The sequence below is a fragment of the Heliangelus exortis genome, chromosome 3, assembly GCF_036169615.1.
Source record: "Heliangelus exortis chromosome 3, bHelExo1.hap1, whole genome shotgun sequence".
NCBI classification, from domain to species: Eukaryota; Metazoa; Chordata; class Aves; order Apodiformes; family Trochilidae; genus Heliangelus; species Heliangelus exortis.
The window spans coordinates 14,182,574-14,199,976 of NC_092424.1; the positions used below are offsets into that span (position 1 = coordinate 14,182,574).

The 17,403-nt window shown below is 36.6% G+C and overlaps 1 protein-coding gene across 8 annotated transcripts in view; it reads left to right on the forward strand.

Moving 5' to 3' along the window:
* Positions 1-17,403, forward strand: part of ZFAND3 (zinc finger AN1-type containing 3) — a 140,361-nt gene that overhangs the window by 82,349 nt on the left and 40,609 nt on the right. For 6 of the 8 annotated variants that reach the window (XM_071739356.1, XM_071739357.1, XM_071739358.1 and 3 more), the window contains one exon: positions 8,310-8,489. The exons of the other annotated variants lie outside the window; for them this stretch is intronic. In XM_071739356.1, coding sequence (XP_071595457.1) covers positions 8,310-8,489 — 180 coding nt within the window. The remainder of the gene's footprint in view (positions 1-8,309; positions 8,490-17,403) is intronic. 8 annotated transcript variants of the gene reach the window in all.

Sequence of the window (17,403 nt, forward strand, 5' to 3'; positions counted from 1 at the left end):
TGGTGTTGGGTTTCTGAACCATAGTGATCTGTAGTTAGAATTTAATGTTATACAGTGGTTTGCAGCAACCTAGTAGTATCTAGTGAAAATTTCCTGTGTTCAGCCTTTTGGATTCATAACTCTAGATCAGCTTCTTGCCTTTCCTTGGTCCTTGAACTTCTGCAGTTTTCTGTTGGCAGGCTGAACACTGCTGTTGTGCATTTCTATGTGATTACAGAATAGCATGGAGGGACAGTAAGTGGGAAACTAGAGTTGTTCCCTTAAGCTCCTGAACTCCTTTGGGAAGTTAGCAAAACATGGAGCTTGAAGCTAAGACACAAATGTGTCAGGTGAGTTTCCAGTAAGCTTTTTCAGTGGTGTGATTAAGACATGACCTGATTTTCTTTTCATGGTTTTGTATATTATTGCAATCATAAACTGCTCATATAGACTCCAAACATTGGGAAGTTTTTTGACCCTACAACTGAGGACTCTCAGACTTCCTCTTCCTCAGAGTTTCTTCTCCATGCTTTTGTCTAGCTACTGCATAAGAAAGGCAAATATTTATTATAATTAGAAGCATCAGATTCCAGTAAGGTTGGGAAGAGTGGAAAGCTGCTCACCCCATATGCTTAATAGCAATAGAATCTGAGTCTTCCTCAGATGCTCATTTCAGGGGTTTGGGTTGGCTGTGAGGAAAAGAAGCCTGGAAATAGGAGTGCATTCTCTACCTTCTCTTCCAGAATGGTCTTTAGGCTCTGGCTGTGTTGAAAGAAGATTAGGGAAAAGAGGGTGATAAATAAGTAATTCTGATTATGTTTTGCAAGTTTTCATAATGGTAGTTATTAAGGTGCTTTAACTGGAGATGAGGGAGAAGGAGCTGATGAGGGGGTTTTGGGTTAGTACTAGAAAGGTTTAATTTACTGTGGAGGCCTTTTTTCCCTTGTGAAAATCCTGGAAGTTTAATATTGTCAGATATTTAGAAATGCTTGAGCTACAAATGTGACTGATATTGACAGAAAATTAGGCAAACCTTTACTTTAATTGGAAGCACATAAATTACACTGGAAGAATTAATTAAAAAGTAATAGACATGCATTTTCAAATTGGAGGGTTCCCTCTAGGTATTGCAAAGGGCATGATAAGGTGACTTAAAAGATAGGTCCAGTACAAAGAAAAAAAAGCTAATTGAAACATTTCTTTTATTAAAACAATATTAGTTCCATCATGCTTGGAGAATGAAGTGTCCAGAGTATATGTGAATGGTAATTAAATTCTATTTCTATCATTAACAGCCCTGTTTTCAAGATGTCTCATTATTATGAAAGCACCTTGAGAAGTTCACTGCAGTTGTTTACTTCATATGACTTGCTGCTGTTGTGAAGTGCTTTGTTTATAAATCAGATTCTTATAATCAAAATTAATGTTTTTCCCCCTTTAGGGGCATAGATTTTGACATATGAGTCTGAATTTAATTTGAAATGGGACATTTCTTATTAATTTGTTCAGTTTCATAATGGTGTACTAATACTAGAAGAATTCTAGAGATAAAGATGCAGAAGTTTAGGGGAGTGATAGAGCTGTGTTTTTTTGTAGGTTGTGTGTTGCTTTTAGTCAATTCTAAAATTACACATTTGAGTACTTTCTCGAATTTTATCTCATGTAGGTTTTAAATGCTTATGTTGCATGTTTTCCAAGTCATCTCTGAGAATCAATTCTGAAGATCACAGCTGCTTAGATGTTTTCCCCAGATACTTTATTTTTAAACTTTCCTATATTTAATTCTGTTACATCTCCACTGTTGTATTACTCTTAGATCTTATCTTGTTAAATGATTGTTCTCCTTAATTACCAATTGGACTCTTCAAATAGCTGCTGCCAATTATATTTACCAAATAAGTCCGTAACTAGATTTTTTTCCCTTGTTTCTTGGTAGAGTTGGTCAAATTATTGTTGTTGCCATCCTTTGCAGTAGCAGCAAATAAGAGTCCATGGCAAACTGCCCACTTGGTGTTTTACTAGTAGTCTGTTGCAATAAGTGTTCTTCCTAATGATTTCCCACTCTACATAGCATTGAAAACTAAATTATTTCTTCCAGTCATGCTTGAGGAATGGTCACTGAGTGGTTTTCCATAGTTTGTTTGAATTTCATGCTTTTGCTTCGAGTTGGGTTGTTAACAATATCCTTTGATAAGCATTCAAGGGTCCATGCAGTCTAATTAGTTGAATAATAAGTTGTCTTAATCTAGCTCCACTGCCTGATGCAGGTGCTGTATAGCTAGCCCCTCATTGCTTTTAGGTTTTGCAATGTAGTAGTACCTTTATATAATACTTTCTCACTCTATGTGCTCTGTAATGAATTAAAGTATGAGTACTAACTGTGGACCCGAGGGATTCTGGAACAGGAAATTTAAAGTGGGTTGTGAAAGTAGTAGTTTATTGTTTATACGCTTCAGTACTTTGGATCTCGTGATTTATTCTTGTGATTTATTCTTCTTCTTGTTAAGTTTTATAGAGCGATGAAATTTTAGTTGAAATAATATAAGCATACTACTTTAAGTAACAATAGGAAATGTGACACAAGGGTTTTAAAAATGTTATTTGCAGAGGTTTTCAATGACCTTTTTTCTGGTCAATACTGAATTAGTAAGCAAATTGTTATTATCGGGCACAGCAAGGAGTGTTTGTCCTGTGGGGAAGCTGCTCTCAGAGAATACTTTTGTAGAAGAAATTATTTTTTTGTAATTCAAATCAGTGAGTTGGGGGTTACTCTCTTTTCCCATGTAAAAAATCATAGATCTAGAGGAAATGGCCTGAAGTTGTGCCAGGGGAGGTTTAGAGGAGAAAGTAGGAATAATTTCTTTACTGGAAGAGTGGTTAGGCATTAGAATAGGTTTCCCAAAGAAGTGGTGGAGTCATCATGCCTGGAGGTATTTAAAAAAAAGCGTGTGGATGTAGCACTGGAGGATATGTTTTAGAGGGCTGGTGGTGTTAGGTTGACAGTTCAATTTGATGATCTTAGAGGTCTTTTCCAACCTTCATGATTTTATGATGTAAATGAATGGTACTAGAAATGCCTCCAGTAAGCTAAAATAAGTAAATAAAATCTTTAGAACTTGCAGTGCCATGGCCATATATGAACAGGTTTTCTAGGCATGTGAAGAAAAAAACATTAAATGACTCAATAACTTAAAAAAATAAACCAACCCCCCAAACTATAGCAATTTGAATATCATAATATTTGTGTTACTTTCCATAGAGTACTTTTTAAATGCATTTTGTTAAAGTGTAGAACTGTTTCCTGATTAGGCTAGAGTAAGGTGAAAATCTGTTGTGTACACTGGGAGCAATGGACTAGCAGACATTTGATGTAACACTAACACATTAATTAATGCTCTGAAAAACAAAGGTGCTCTGGTTATAAAAAATGCTCAGACTGCAAATTCAGTGCAATGTAACAAGCAAACATTCTTAACTTTTTTTGCTGCTTCATACTGCTAAGTTATGGGAGATGTGGGACTGAAGAATAAAAGAGTTGTGTAATATTGCATATCAACCTAAATAATTACTTTAAAGACTCTGATTTTTCTCCTCTTGGCATGCTGCTTTACTCTGACGCTTCTTGCAACATCCATTATTTATTTGAATGAACTTATTTCTTATTAATGAAAACATCTGTTAGAGACCAGAGAGCAGGAAGTGTTTGTAACCTTGACCCCTTAAATAAGCTAAAAGGAGAGCTTAAATTTAAGACCCTTTGGGAATTTCATAAATTTTATCATTTCTCATACCATAGCATGAGTGCAAATGAGAAGAAGCTCTGGCTTGGTATAATCTCATTTCATGTAATATTTTGACATGCCTGTCTCTTTCGGAATAAAATCCCTTATGTCACACTGAAACTGCTTGTGTGATACTTGGCTCTCCCTCAGGTTTCAATTTAATTTAATCACAGAAATTATTTACCAGCAGCTGAAGTTCCCTGCTTAGTTATAGACCTCTTGTAGTTAAGCAAAATGTGAGGACTCAGTATTTCCTTAGTTACTTTGTTGGATATTGTTGGCTAAAGTAAACTACATACTAGAGATGGGAATGTCTGATTTATTTTTGTGTGCGTGTGTCTCAGAATTGGTAGGATTTGTGGTAATGAAAGAGGTAGGAGGTTCTAAATGTTCACTGGTTTGATCTTGAGGTAATTGGTGAAATGAATATATTGGACGGATTCTTTCTGGTTGCTCACTCTTACCTGGTAGCAGTAACTGGAAAAATAAACAAGAGAGTTTCACTCCTTTGCAGAAAATGGGATTTTGTGTGACAGTTCTGGTTTTATGGGTTGGAATCAGAAGCTGTGAAGGTAATAACTTTCATTATCAATGTTATTTTATGAATACAAATGGACAAAAGACTGTCTTACAAAAGAACTTACGTGCTGCAGTCTGGAAACAAATCTGGCTACTTGCCTTTCTTTTAATCTGAACTATTTGAATTCATTGTATATATAGAGTATGAAATGTTTGTGTCATGACTATATGTGTATTTAGTCATTGTTTTCTCAACAAAAAATCGTAAGTATCAAAAATAACTCTCTTACTGTTAACGTGCAGTGCATGAGAGCCCTGCCAGAGATTTTCTGCTCCTGCTCAGCTGTCTGAGAACCTGGGTACAAGCCCTGAACTTAACAAAGAAAAAAGATTTGGGAGGTGGAAGACTGGCAGTGTTCCTACTAACTACGAGCAGCTTCTCTGCCATTCATTAATAGTTCATTGGTTGTATTTCATGCATTTTATTCTCCTGGTATTCTCCCATGCAGGAAATGTCTAATTTTCACATCTAATTTTGGTTCTGCTTCACCATGTAATTAACTGGGACAGTGTTGAGAATAAAAGATATAAATTAATAAACATACTTTCTCCATTTGTCAGAAAATATGTTTACTTTATACCTTAGTACTAGTTGAAGTTTCTGTAAAAAGTTATACAATTGCATTTAATTAACTAGGAAAGGGGAACAGGGATTTGGAGGATTTTTGGTTGGTGTGCAGTTTGGCACAGATTTTGCTAGCATAATGAAAGTCTCAGTAAAAATGAAAAAAAAAATTTAAACTGAAGTGGTTTGCATACATCTCTAACTAGTTAAATAGAAATGTCTGGAAATATGATTGATGTCTTGCCAGCTGTCAACAGAATTACATTGTGATGTTAATCAGGATAAAGCCTTCCCTTCAAAACTTGCCAGGGTCTTTCCTATATTGTGTGTATTTTCGTTTTAGTTTATTTGTTAATCAGTTAAAGCTTAACATGATTTATTCAGACACATCTCTCCTGTAATTTTTGCCAGCTTCATTGTGCCTGTGAGGAGATCAAGGTGATCTGCAAGTTATTTATGTCAATGAGAGTCCTGGTTAACAGAAGCCAAATGCCATCCACCCATGCAGAGAGAAAAATACAGTACTGTTCATCCAGTGCATCATTAGATGTGTATTTTGTAGCAGGTGCATACTGGACTACAAATCATAGAGCAGTATTTCAGAAATCTACTGGTAATTTAGATCAAATTTATTATATAAATGGTGCTACTTAACAGGTTCTGTATGGCTGTTGATGCCACAACTAAGGCAACTGTTAATAATTTGCTGTAAAGTAAATAAAGCTTCAGCTACACTTATATGTCCCAGCGCTTGAAATCAGCAGGCACAATGTACTCCGCTAGTGAAAAAGAAGTTAAAAGGGTTAACTAAAGGGGGGAGATGTTCTCAGGTTCTGGACAGCTAAGCAGGTTAAGATATTTTTTAAATTTTATTGATATGCAGTCTGAAAAAAAGTCTAAAAGTTAATTCTAAACATGAAATCCTGGAATTACAAAGGCAAAGAGTGCACTTAACTGCTGCATGGTGCATTTTGTTGCTGCATGGCAACTCTGAACTGTTTAATAGTAAGTTTGCTGGGTAATACTGTCACTGAATAACCATTTTTGACAGCCTTTTATGGTGTCTTTGAAGTTGGACAATTTATCAATAGGTTGCATAAGTGAACAGTTTTTTCAGGGAAAAAACCCACCCCACCTTGGTCAATGTACTATTAAACATTCAGCTTTGGGAGACAGATTAGCACTTGTACTTAACATACTGTCCTTGAAGGTCTGTCAGGGCCTTCATTACAGAGTCTCATTTTGTAAGAATGTTTTATGTTTCTCTGTAAATGCCTTTTGTGGATGACACTGAGCTCTCATGCAGCCTGAGTACAGTATTTGCAGCTATCGAGCAAAAAAAAAAAAAAAAGCAATACAGTGGCTGAAAAATTCTGACTTGCTGATTTTTCTATATATTTCATAGTATGTATTGCTGTTCATGAGTTCTAGACTTCCTTTTTTTAATGCATTTTATAGATTGCTCACAGTGTATAATACTGAAAATAACCATTATTTTTGCTTTGCTCCGTGAAGATGGAATGTCTCTCAGTTCTAATACGTGTACACAACCCAGCTTTATTTCTATGGATTGTCATGGATGCAGTCTTATGTAACACACAATCTTTGTAGCCACCTTATATTTGCAAGAGATATGCAATATGTAAGGTATGGAGCAGACAATGTGAGATATTAATTTATTTTCTGTAGTGGTTATTTGATTTGCAAAACTGTCTACAGCTGTGAGCTTCCCTTCTGACAGGACTGTGGCCTCAGGAGAGGTGTCGCAAGTTTTGGGGATCTTCTAGGGTAGTGGCCCCAGTTACAGTTGTGCAGCTGTCTGGTTGGGGCTGGTGCAGTAACCCAAGTGCTTGAAGCTATCTTGATAGCACAAAACCACTAATAATGTTCAGAATCCTGACTTTGGTGAAACTTTGATAACTTGTGAGGCCTGAGTAGGACATCTTCTTGGGTCCGGTAATTTATCAGCATCCCACCACCAGTTCTTCAGAGTGTTGAAGAGGTGGCTGATTTCCAATCTGCCACCGCCTTCCTCCTCCTCTCTAGCTCTGAACTTGTTGTTCTCTAAGCTGGACTTCTACCTGAGTCTTCCACAGTAGAAGTTACAGCTTAATTTGTCTGGCAAATCATTAAAATGATAAATTAGGGACTGTTTGACTGTAGTGGTTCCTAATCCTAGTGAGTCATGTAGCGACCTGTATTTCTAACATGTCACCATCTGCAAATATTTGTGGACTGTTGTGTTTTCCTTTCTGTTATGACATAACAATGAGCAACCACTACAGATTTATGTATGTGTTTGCTTAATGAATAAATTTTGCCTTTGTATGTAATTTTTTAAGATGTGTTTAGGAGTAGCAAGAGGTGGTGCACCTCATCTTCAGGTATCTCTTTACAAGGGAAAGGTTCCCTGTGCTGCATTGTGAGGGTGACTGGATGTTAAGCAAGCCAAAAGTCACTTGGCTGGGAGGAATGTGCCCTGGGGGCATCCAGTGGCAGAACTGTGCCAAAATGAAACCCAGTCATGTAACTGGTAGGAAATGAGATTAATGCTAGTTAATCAGGTATCAGGACTCTGGATTTGGGAAAGCCCTAGATGGAGGTTTTTACATTAAAAAAGGAAGGGATCCTGTCCCTCAAAGATGAATCTGTTTTGGAGGCAAGGTAAGCCTGAGGATGGCATCTATCAAAGATGTAGAATTCAGACTCTGGGGGCAGTTTTGAGACTTAATGTGACTTGGTGTTTGAAGCAAAAGAATTTGTCCATAGCTTTACTGTGTTGTAGTGATTTACTTCCCATAACTGCCTCCATGGCTGTAGATCAACAAGCAACTTTTAGAGTAAGTTAAAAGGAAGGAGATAAAAAACCATACCCCCAATCCCACCAAATCCCCATCAGACAATGATGCAAATCCCCCTCACCAGCTCCTCCATTGTAGGCTGGATCCATAGCTGTCTACATTAGTTTCATAAAAACTGTTACAGGTGGGGTTTTAAAAATCAGCATTAAAAGTACTGCATTTAGAGAAGTGTGACATTTTCTTACAGTTGTATCACATGCTTTAGTTCTTCCTTCATCAGATGTTTGCCCCTTTCATGTGTTTGTACATGTTCTGTGTGAACTATTTTAAAAATGATGCGATGTCCTGTATGTTGATATGCACAGTGGTAAACTTTGGATGGTCTTGGACAGGTAAGGAAACGATCTTTGTGTGGTTCTGAAATTGTTGCTCTTCAAGAACAAATAACTTTCAAGATGCTTTAAGTCTGAAATAGAAACTTTAAAGGCTACTCTAACTTTGTGTTGTGTGAGTTATGGGGGTTTTTTTAAGCTTCAGTTTTGTTAATAACATCGGATGATTAGAGTGAGCAAGTGGGATGACATGAAATCTTGGTTTTGATAGATTTCCAGAAGAAGCAGCCAGATGATGACTCTACTCCCAGCACAAGCAACAGCCAGTCAGATTTGTTCTCTGGAGAAACAAACAGCGACAACAGCAATACCTCTCTAACCACGCAGGCCGCTAACTCCAACCAGCAACTTTTGACAGAACTGAATGTAACTTCACCAAGCAAAGAGGAATGTAAGTGCACAAGTCCTAAGTAACAGCAAAGGGAGCATAAACATTTTGGGGTTTTCTTAGGCTTATATTTTACTGGCACCCTTTGGAAGTAAATATTGTGTCATTTGGGGCAAAAGGGAAATGTTAAAAGTTACAAAAGAAACATTGCTGGCTTTAACAGGAGGACAAGTTGAAAGGAGCAGCTTTTCAAACCACAGTGTACAATTTAATTGCATTTTAATGCACTCACATTCTAGAAACGTTCTTGTGTTTCTGGTAAATTAATACTTACATTCTAAGATAAACACCAACATCTTGTAGATTTTTACATTAAAACCTTTTGGTCTTTTAAGAATTGCAGTTGCTCATAGCACTTTCTGTAATGCGTGTAGGTCTAGACTGCTACTAGGTAACTTGCATAAAATTTAAGTTTAATTTGCTAATCCATCTTTTTTTTCATGACCTATCTTTCTTCTTTATAGAACTCAGTATGGCAAAAAATCTCCCTTAAGGTAAACTAAGTTGTTAAAGATGAGCAGACACAGTGAGATAAAGTTCTGGTTGGACTTGATCTCAGAGGTCCTTTCCAACCATGACTATTCTGTGACTAATTGTACAGAGTTTTTAAATCTGCATTCTGCAACTTAACATCAGTAGTAGTAATAATAATTTGAAGTATCATTTTCTTCCACCTGTAGCTTGATTTTTGGAAGATGCTTTATAGAGAGAATCCTTGAGCTGAGTTTGTTTGTGCCTTTTGGCTGGTAAATAGATATACATATTGCAAGAAAAATATGCTTATTTTTAGTAGGGAATGTGCTACCAGCTTCTCTGGTTCCTGAACTGCAGCAACTGCTGGAAATAACAATGCTGACAAAGCACTAGGACTGAAAAAAAAATCTTTGATATGCTACACTTGTTTTCAGATGTGTTAACTATTTGCATAGGGTAGCTTTGCTTAGTTGCTGAAGTACGGATTTTGTTTACAGGTATGTAGACTTTGCTTTTGTATTATTTTTGCTTTTGCAGATTGACTGTAGACTAGGTACAAAGTGTCATTTTGGGATTGTGGTAACTTATTAGACAAAGTAATTTTTTTTAAATTGGATTATTGCTTTCTATCTGTATGTGAGAATATTGTCAGAAACACAGCAGTGTTAATTTCTTGTATTAAGAGTAAACTTGCTGTCTAACTCTGGTCTCTCCTTCACATACACAGTTGCTGCTGACCACCCGTCATCTCTTCCTTCTGTCCAGTGCTTCTTCAGGTGAAACCTGTAGTCTGAAGTAAAAGCAAGGCCTTTAAAACAACCTTCCTAGAGAATTCAGCAAAATGTTATGCTTCAGCAGCACACTTGGGCCTTCACAGGGCAGAGGGCTTCAGCACCTCTTCTGGCTTACTAGCCAGGATCTACAGTTTGTTCTTATAGGGGGCTTCTCCAGTGCTTACTGGGTCAGACTTTGTGAAAATTTGTGCAGTTAGGAATTAAAACTGTTACAACAACATTTTTTTGCTGTGGCTGAGAAGGATTTGGGGGTCAGGAAGAAGCTGATGACAGGGATGAGAAGGAAATTTTAATATTGCCCTTCCTCCTGAATTGCTGTAAGCTTGTGAAGATGCACTGAAGGTGATGGATATTGGGCACCACAGCCTGCTGAGCATTTGAAAACAAATACCTATAAAAAAGTCTTTATGGCTTTGGGAGAGATTTATTTACAGCTTGAGCTCTTTCTGTCTTCTTTCAACATACCCACTATCTCTTTAGTGAAGCTTAATATCATTTATTAGAAATGTTTATACACATATGGAGCTTTTTGGATGGATAGTGCCTTCCGTGTGGAAGATTATTTTCTGTGATGAAGAATGTCGAAACATTGTGTCTTTTTTAATTTGAGGGAGTCTCTTTCTGTGTAATATTAATTTATTTTTGCAGCAAGTTCTATAAAGCATGCACTGCTCTCATTACAGCTGTGTTCATCAAAGACTGGTATTTTGCAGTGCTGTGTGATAATGTACAGCTGAGTGCTGTTCTGACTAGAATTGTGTCATTCACCAGAAATCAATGTTTGGCTTTATTATGGTAATCCCTGTTGAAGTGTGGAAAGATTGGAGGACTCGGGAAGGATTCTCACAGTGCATTCTACTCCAGTCTTTTCCCTTGCAAGCTTCTGAGCAGAGTTGCACATCAAGGCACTTGCCATGGTACATAGGGTAAACAGATGGGACAGAATTGCAGCAGGTCGTTTAGGCAATTAACAAATTCCATTCATGTTATGACAAGTGGAGAGAACCATAGAAATCTCATGTGGTAAAATTCATACTCTGTGGTGGAGGGGCTTCTTTGTACTTCTTTTTTTAAGTAGCCATTTCCTTTTGTAACACGGAGTGAAGGATAAAGAAGAAAAGTTCCTTGAACTGGATTCTGCAGGAATTAAATTTCACAACATACCAGTATTTCTGCCTTTTTTTTTGTTTCTGTTTAGATTTTCTGTGAGAGTTGCATTTGCATACCTTAGTGCCTCATGTACATGACCAGGCTGTAGTGCCTTTCTGTCTTCTGCCTCCCTCAGTTCTGAACAATCACCTACCCCAATTTGCTGATTATTTCTCTGCCCCTAGTACATGAAAAATAGTTCTGTCTTACAATTCCAGTCAGCAAAAATGTGTTAAAGATTTATGTCCAGAGGCCATGACATAAGCTTCAGGACTTTGTTTTCCTTCTTCACAAGTGTTTTGTTTTTGTGAATTATTACTTATCACTTCAAAAAATGCTGTTGCAATGTAGAAGTAGGAGGGCAAAAATGTGAAGAATTCAGCCCCTCCCTCAAGCCTATCCCTAACCATATGTTTCTTGAGTTACCTTTCTCTATCTAGACCCTTCTATTTTCATCATTAGCAGTAAGTTTTCCTTATACAGTTCCACAGACAAGGAATGTATTGATATTGGTGTATCTGTACTAAGTCTAGATTTGCATGGATTTTAATAATGTCTTTCTTAACAGACAATTAAATCATCTTTTGTTCTATTGCTTTATGTGCAGATAACTTTCTGTTCAAGTTCTTGCGTAGTTTTCATCTATTCTCATTTTTCCCTTCCATCTCCTCACTTCATTTAAGAGGTTATAATGATATTTATTTCAGTGTCAGTCACCATATGAGTCCATTGCTCTATTTTCCTTATTAGGTGGACAGGGATTTTATTTTTTGACAGAGAGAAAAAAGGGGATTTGACAGTGGCCTTTGCCTCTCCCTCTAGCCACCAGCACTTAAAAAAAAAATTACCTTAATTATGGAAGAGTACATGTGTTTTGATAAAGGTCATACTGCACATGGAATAATTTTGCTTAGTGTCAGGCCTTCATTGCTTTTTGGGGCTGTCACGTTATTTTCATGTCACTATATGTGTAGACATAAAGCTGATGCTGTGCAGGGTTGAAACTGTTGCTATGTGATAGGTGAAATATCAATGTGAACAATTCCGACTCTGGCAGCTGGATCAGATTTGATATTTCAGTAGTTCTTAGCTTCACTTGACATGATTTTCTTTTAATTATGTACTTAACTTTTCCTGACCTCCTAGAACTAGTAAGAACCACAATTGAAAAAGGAGAAAAGGAATATATGGTGCTTTAGAACAGTTAGGTGCCTAGCATTTCTACATTGAAGACTCCATAAAACGCACAAAGATCTGAGATACTGTTGTAAATGTCAAATTAAATATACTGGTGATTTCAGCCCAGAAGCACAAGAATTACTGACCGCACCTTGTGTCTATGTGCACTGAGTTTTAGATGTCTAAATATGAATTCCTAGGACTGAATATCTGTAAATTTGTGGTAGTTGTTTTATACCCTGCAGAATTGAACTGTTTCATACCACATGAAGTGTTTAACTCATCATGAGTTTATCTCAAAAATTTAAATTTGCAAGACAAGGTTGAAGACAATTGTTTTTATTAAGCATTTGCATGTGCTGCAATCACTGAAATACCTGCAATTTTGAAGTTATTTTGGTGAAGTTGCTTTCTGTCCAGAAAGTGTGCTATGTCTGAAACAGAGATGGAGCAGGCTCCTGTAAAATCTCTGGCAGAAAGATGAGAGATTGTTTTTTCTACTGAATCTATTGGATGTTTGTACTCTTTGAGTTTCATGGCTTGTTGAAGCGTGACAATGTAAAAAGCCACACAGGCTCTAGTACTAGAAAAAAAAATTCTTTTTTCAACATAACCTTATGAAAATTGGATTTAAAAGTGCATCCTCTTTTTCTTCTTTTGCTTATTGAATGGCCTTTTTTCTGACAGTATGCTAAAGGTTTCTACTAATTTATGACGACTTCACAGTTTTGTATTTTGCCTGGGATTGTAAGTAGAGTCAGAGTTGACATCTTTCCAATGTATGCTCTGAAAATACTTCATATTTTGAAGTCTTATAGTGATATTCTTCATTGTGTATTCTACCTCTTAAGTGAGGACAGGATTTTTTTAAATTACAATTGCTCTTGCATGCTATCCATTTTATACTTTTCTGTATGCCCTGGCTTTGAGAATTCAGTTGCTCATTGCAGTAGGAGTCAGTCCTGTCTCTTTTCTCTGATTTTGGCTATGAGGAACTTTTGTTGTCTGGATCAGCTGTGACTGAAAATTATGTTAATACCTGCTTCTATAAAGTATTAATTGTAACAGCAGACAAAGCTAGCTGCCTGTTTTTGTCTAGTTCATCACAAATGGTTGTAGAAAATAATTTACTTTGTTGCTTATTTGTTTATTCTGATACCAATTTGTTTGTTTTTCTCTAATCCAAAGCAATAGAGTAACTGTTGAAATTATGCTGAGCTACAAAACTAGCCTGCCTGACCTGCATGATTTAATATTCAAATTAAACTTGTACCTAGACATAACTGAGAAAGCTGCAGTTAAGTGATGGTAATGATGGATAATTCTAATTTTCCTTATCAACTCATAAGGTTGTTGTGTGATCTTTCTTATTGTAATCAGTTTTGTGTGTTTTGATTTGTAGCAAAAAAGAACACACCTCTAAAAAAACCCAGCCAGTTGCATGTCCTATATTTGATTTCTATGCCACAAAATAAGAACTAGCAATTTTTTCAGTCATATTCTTCTATTAAGTTAGGAACTACTAAAAGTTTTTCTACATCCTAAGGTTTTTTTTGGTGTTTCTTGGGTTTTTTTGTACTTGTTTTCATCAGATGGTATGCGCAAGTAGTCCTTTGGACTGTTTTTAATGTTAAAATTAACAATAATTAGCTTTTCATCTGGAGTATCATTAAATCTCAGTTTTCTTGAATGGTCATCAAAGAATACATGTATTATCAGTGCAAGCACTTTCTCTTTGGAAATTTACAGGAATGTTTTCAAATACATAAATTACTTTGAGCTGTGGGCTGTTTGAGTTGTCTTTTAAGAAATGCCTCTAGTATTGGGTGCCAGCACAAAATATAAAAACAGAAATTAGAAATTTGAAGAAAAGAATGTTTAGTAGAAGTGTTGCCTCCATCATCATTTCATGGTGTGAGGATCCTTCTGTAAGGTTCAGTCTAATTCCTACATTTAAAAAGAACATTTCTGGCTCCTCTAACATCTTAAGCAAAGGTCTGGCACATAAATTTATGGAATGAACACTTTTTTTTCGCAACTGTGGCATGATAATTTTGAAATATAATGAAGACCAGTAGAATAGTACCACTGTTAATTTTTCTTTCTGATTTATAGTCGATTCACACTGCAGAGAAGCCCAGTGTATCCTAGGGTCCCATTTATTAAAGTGAAAGGACCCCATGGAAGATGAAACAGAAACATGGTCACATAAGAAAAATGTGGGTTAGAGCTGCACAGCTCTCAAGGTTACCTAAAAATTATTTTTATAAATATAATTTAATTGCTGGTTTGAAAAGCACATTTTACACTGAAACTTACACCTGTAAAGTTGGGAAGTATCGCATCTGTTTTATAAACGAGAAAAATGGAGAACAGTAGGTAAAAGTGAGGAAAAAAGTGGAATCTGAATCTTGTCTCCCATTTACTTCATTACAGCTGTTAAATTTACCAGCAGTTCAGCAGTAGCAAAGTAGGCCAGGTTTCACTTCTCCAGAACTTGCACGTAGATAAAAATTCACAAAAATAAATTATGGTGAAATTGTAAAGCTAGAATTCAAATAATATGTGTATGTGATATAATCCTATTATCTGTTTAGCAGTGATATAAATTATCATGCAGCATATCAGTTCTGCAGCAGAGAAGCAGTTCTGAAGCACTGTGAAGTTATTTTGCTTTTTCTTCTTAAAGTTTGCATGTGGTCTGTGCAGACTGAATTGAGAGATTTATGTTCCCATTTGTTTATGTAGTGGTGTTTGGAATCAATGGCTGTTTTCAAACTCAATCGTGTAGATTAATTAGATTATGTCTGTACCAGTTCAGGGAATGCACAACTGGATTGCTGGTCTGGACTTCTAAGGGAGGACTCTTTTCTGTATTGCAAATAGCTCTGAAGTTTTCCCTTTCCCAGCTACAACACTGTTGTCCAAGGAAATTCTGCTCATCCTTACTCTCTTCAAGCCTGTTGCAAGCAAGGAGTTGCTCTTTTTCTCTGGGAATGAACCATCATGGGAATGAACCATCATGGCACTGCAAAAGCAAAGCAGTGTTTGGACACGCTTACATCAGTCACTGAACTTCTTTCACTTGCTCTTCATGCTTGCTTCTCATGTTTGTCCATAAAGGTGGCTTGCAGTTTTTTGGGTTATCTGTAATCATTTCAGTGTATTATTGCAATCTTAGGGTTTGTAGTCTTTGACAAGCTTGGTTTCACTCCATTCTGCATCTCATCCTGTGTTCAAATATACCTGGCACGGGTACCCTTGGTTCAAACTTACCACTTCCTCAGGAAGAAGAGTGTGGGTACCCTAGTATTTCACTTTTTCATAAGCAGGAAGTTCTGAGTGGCATGCAAAGACTTCAGGAAGGAAATACAAATTACCCTCATGCAGGGTACGTCTTGCAGGAGAGGTGCTACTTGGCAATTGCTGATGGCTTTCAGGAAGCAGGGTGAACAGTGCAGAAAGATGTTCTAGAGATGTGTTTAAACATACAGAAATATAATAGTCTATAATAGTAAACAATAATATTAGCACATATATATAATACCTGCAATTTTACTACTTTGGAGATCACGAGAAAAAGAAAGTAGTTTTGAACCTGTTTTTCCAAATTTATGTATTTAGAGTACAAATAACAGTAAATTAGAGAAAGCTAGAAATATCAGATGCCATGAGTATAGCATCTACATTAATAAGACCTTTTGGTTTAATTTATTGTAATGTTTGAGTTAAAGGGTCTTGTTTTGTCGCTGCTTTTGTTCAGAAGAGGATCTGCAAATGCCGGAAACCATGGACTGGAAAGAAACAGGAGCAAAAGCCATTGTTTAATCTGTTAATTGGATGTAGAACAGAAAGATATCTTTATTCTTCCATTTTAATCTCTTGTTTGTGCTGAGAGAAAATAGCAGTCTTACAGCCCTGTGGGTTATGTTAGAAGCTAGGCATGTGTGACTTTTCATTGTGCACAGAAGTGTTTTGTGTAACACAGGCAAATTCCCCTGAAACAATTTTTTGGGGGAGGGAAAATGAAGGTGTGCATTTATCCTGAATAATCCTAATAAGCCTACCTCTGTGTATAGCCAGGAAGGATCTGTGTTCTGCTGTTCTGACTTCCCTTTTCTTTCCTGCAGAATTTCTATCGGAGCTGCAGGAAGTATACTGGCCTGTTTGAAATAAAACAAAGATACCCAAATTAGCCATTATGTATACCAAAAGATTCAACATAATGACTTCCACATAGAATTGCACAGTCTAGCCCACACTTCATAGTATTGAATTATGCATGACATTTTTTTAATGGTGGAGCAAAAACAGTAGCAGAAGGAAGTGCTGCAAAGGGCGTGAAGCCTTCTCTGGTTATTAGGCACTGGTGTCTGTGCGTGCAAATCCCGAGATAGCCTTTGTTGAAACACTGGTGCTGTGCTATACAAATTAAAGCTATATGAACATAATACCTAATGAAGGAAGATTAAATAAGAGAAGAATCCTAACAGGGGAAGCACAGAATACATACCAACTCATTCCACTTTGCACTTGAGCGGGAGAAATAAAGATCTTCTGTTTAGTTGGATGTTGAAAATATCAGCTAGTGTAAATACTTGCTGTAAAATAATTGCATGGATTAGTCTTACTTGATAGTCTACAGTGATGATGCCTGTCAATGTCTATTCAGTGAAAATTGAGAGAATGTAATTAAAATTATTTAAAGAAGAGCTGCTGCATCTTAAGATGCAGCTGTGGTATGAACTCAGTGCATTGAAATTCCATGCTCTGTTGTATATATTTTAATATATTGCACATTCTGTTGTATATATTGTTTACCCAAATTCTTTATTCAAACCAAATGCTATGTACTCAGTCTTTGAAAGTTGAGAGTGACTTAACAGGCCTGCTGAGTAATTTTTTGAATATCCAAAAGGTTTCAACGGAAAATTTGGTAAGGATTCTGTTCCAGTATTGATTTTTTTTTTTTTTAACCAAGTGCACCAAATCCTAGACTATGGATTTTTTTGAGCCTACTACAATAGTAGTACTAACTATATTTTTTTTTTGTTATATTCTAATGTAGATAAAATTACTCTGTAAAGAAATATTTGATCTTACTTGACCATTTCTGGTTGTTAAAAAGTGGCTGTTGCTTGCCAGTGCTCTCAAGCCTGGAGCAGGCATCAGCATGGTGATACCAGGGTGTTTGATACCAGGATCTTTGGTCTGTCCTCTTTGATGTTTTCCTGTTGGCCAGGGAAGGCACCCAGCCCACACCTGTCATTTTTCCTCACAGCAAAAGCAAGCTTGCCTCTTCACACATGCAGACTTGACTC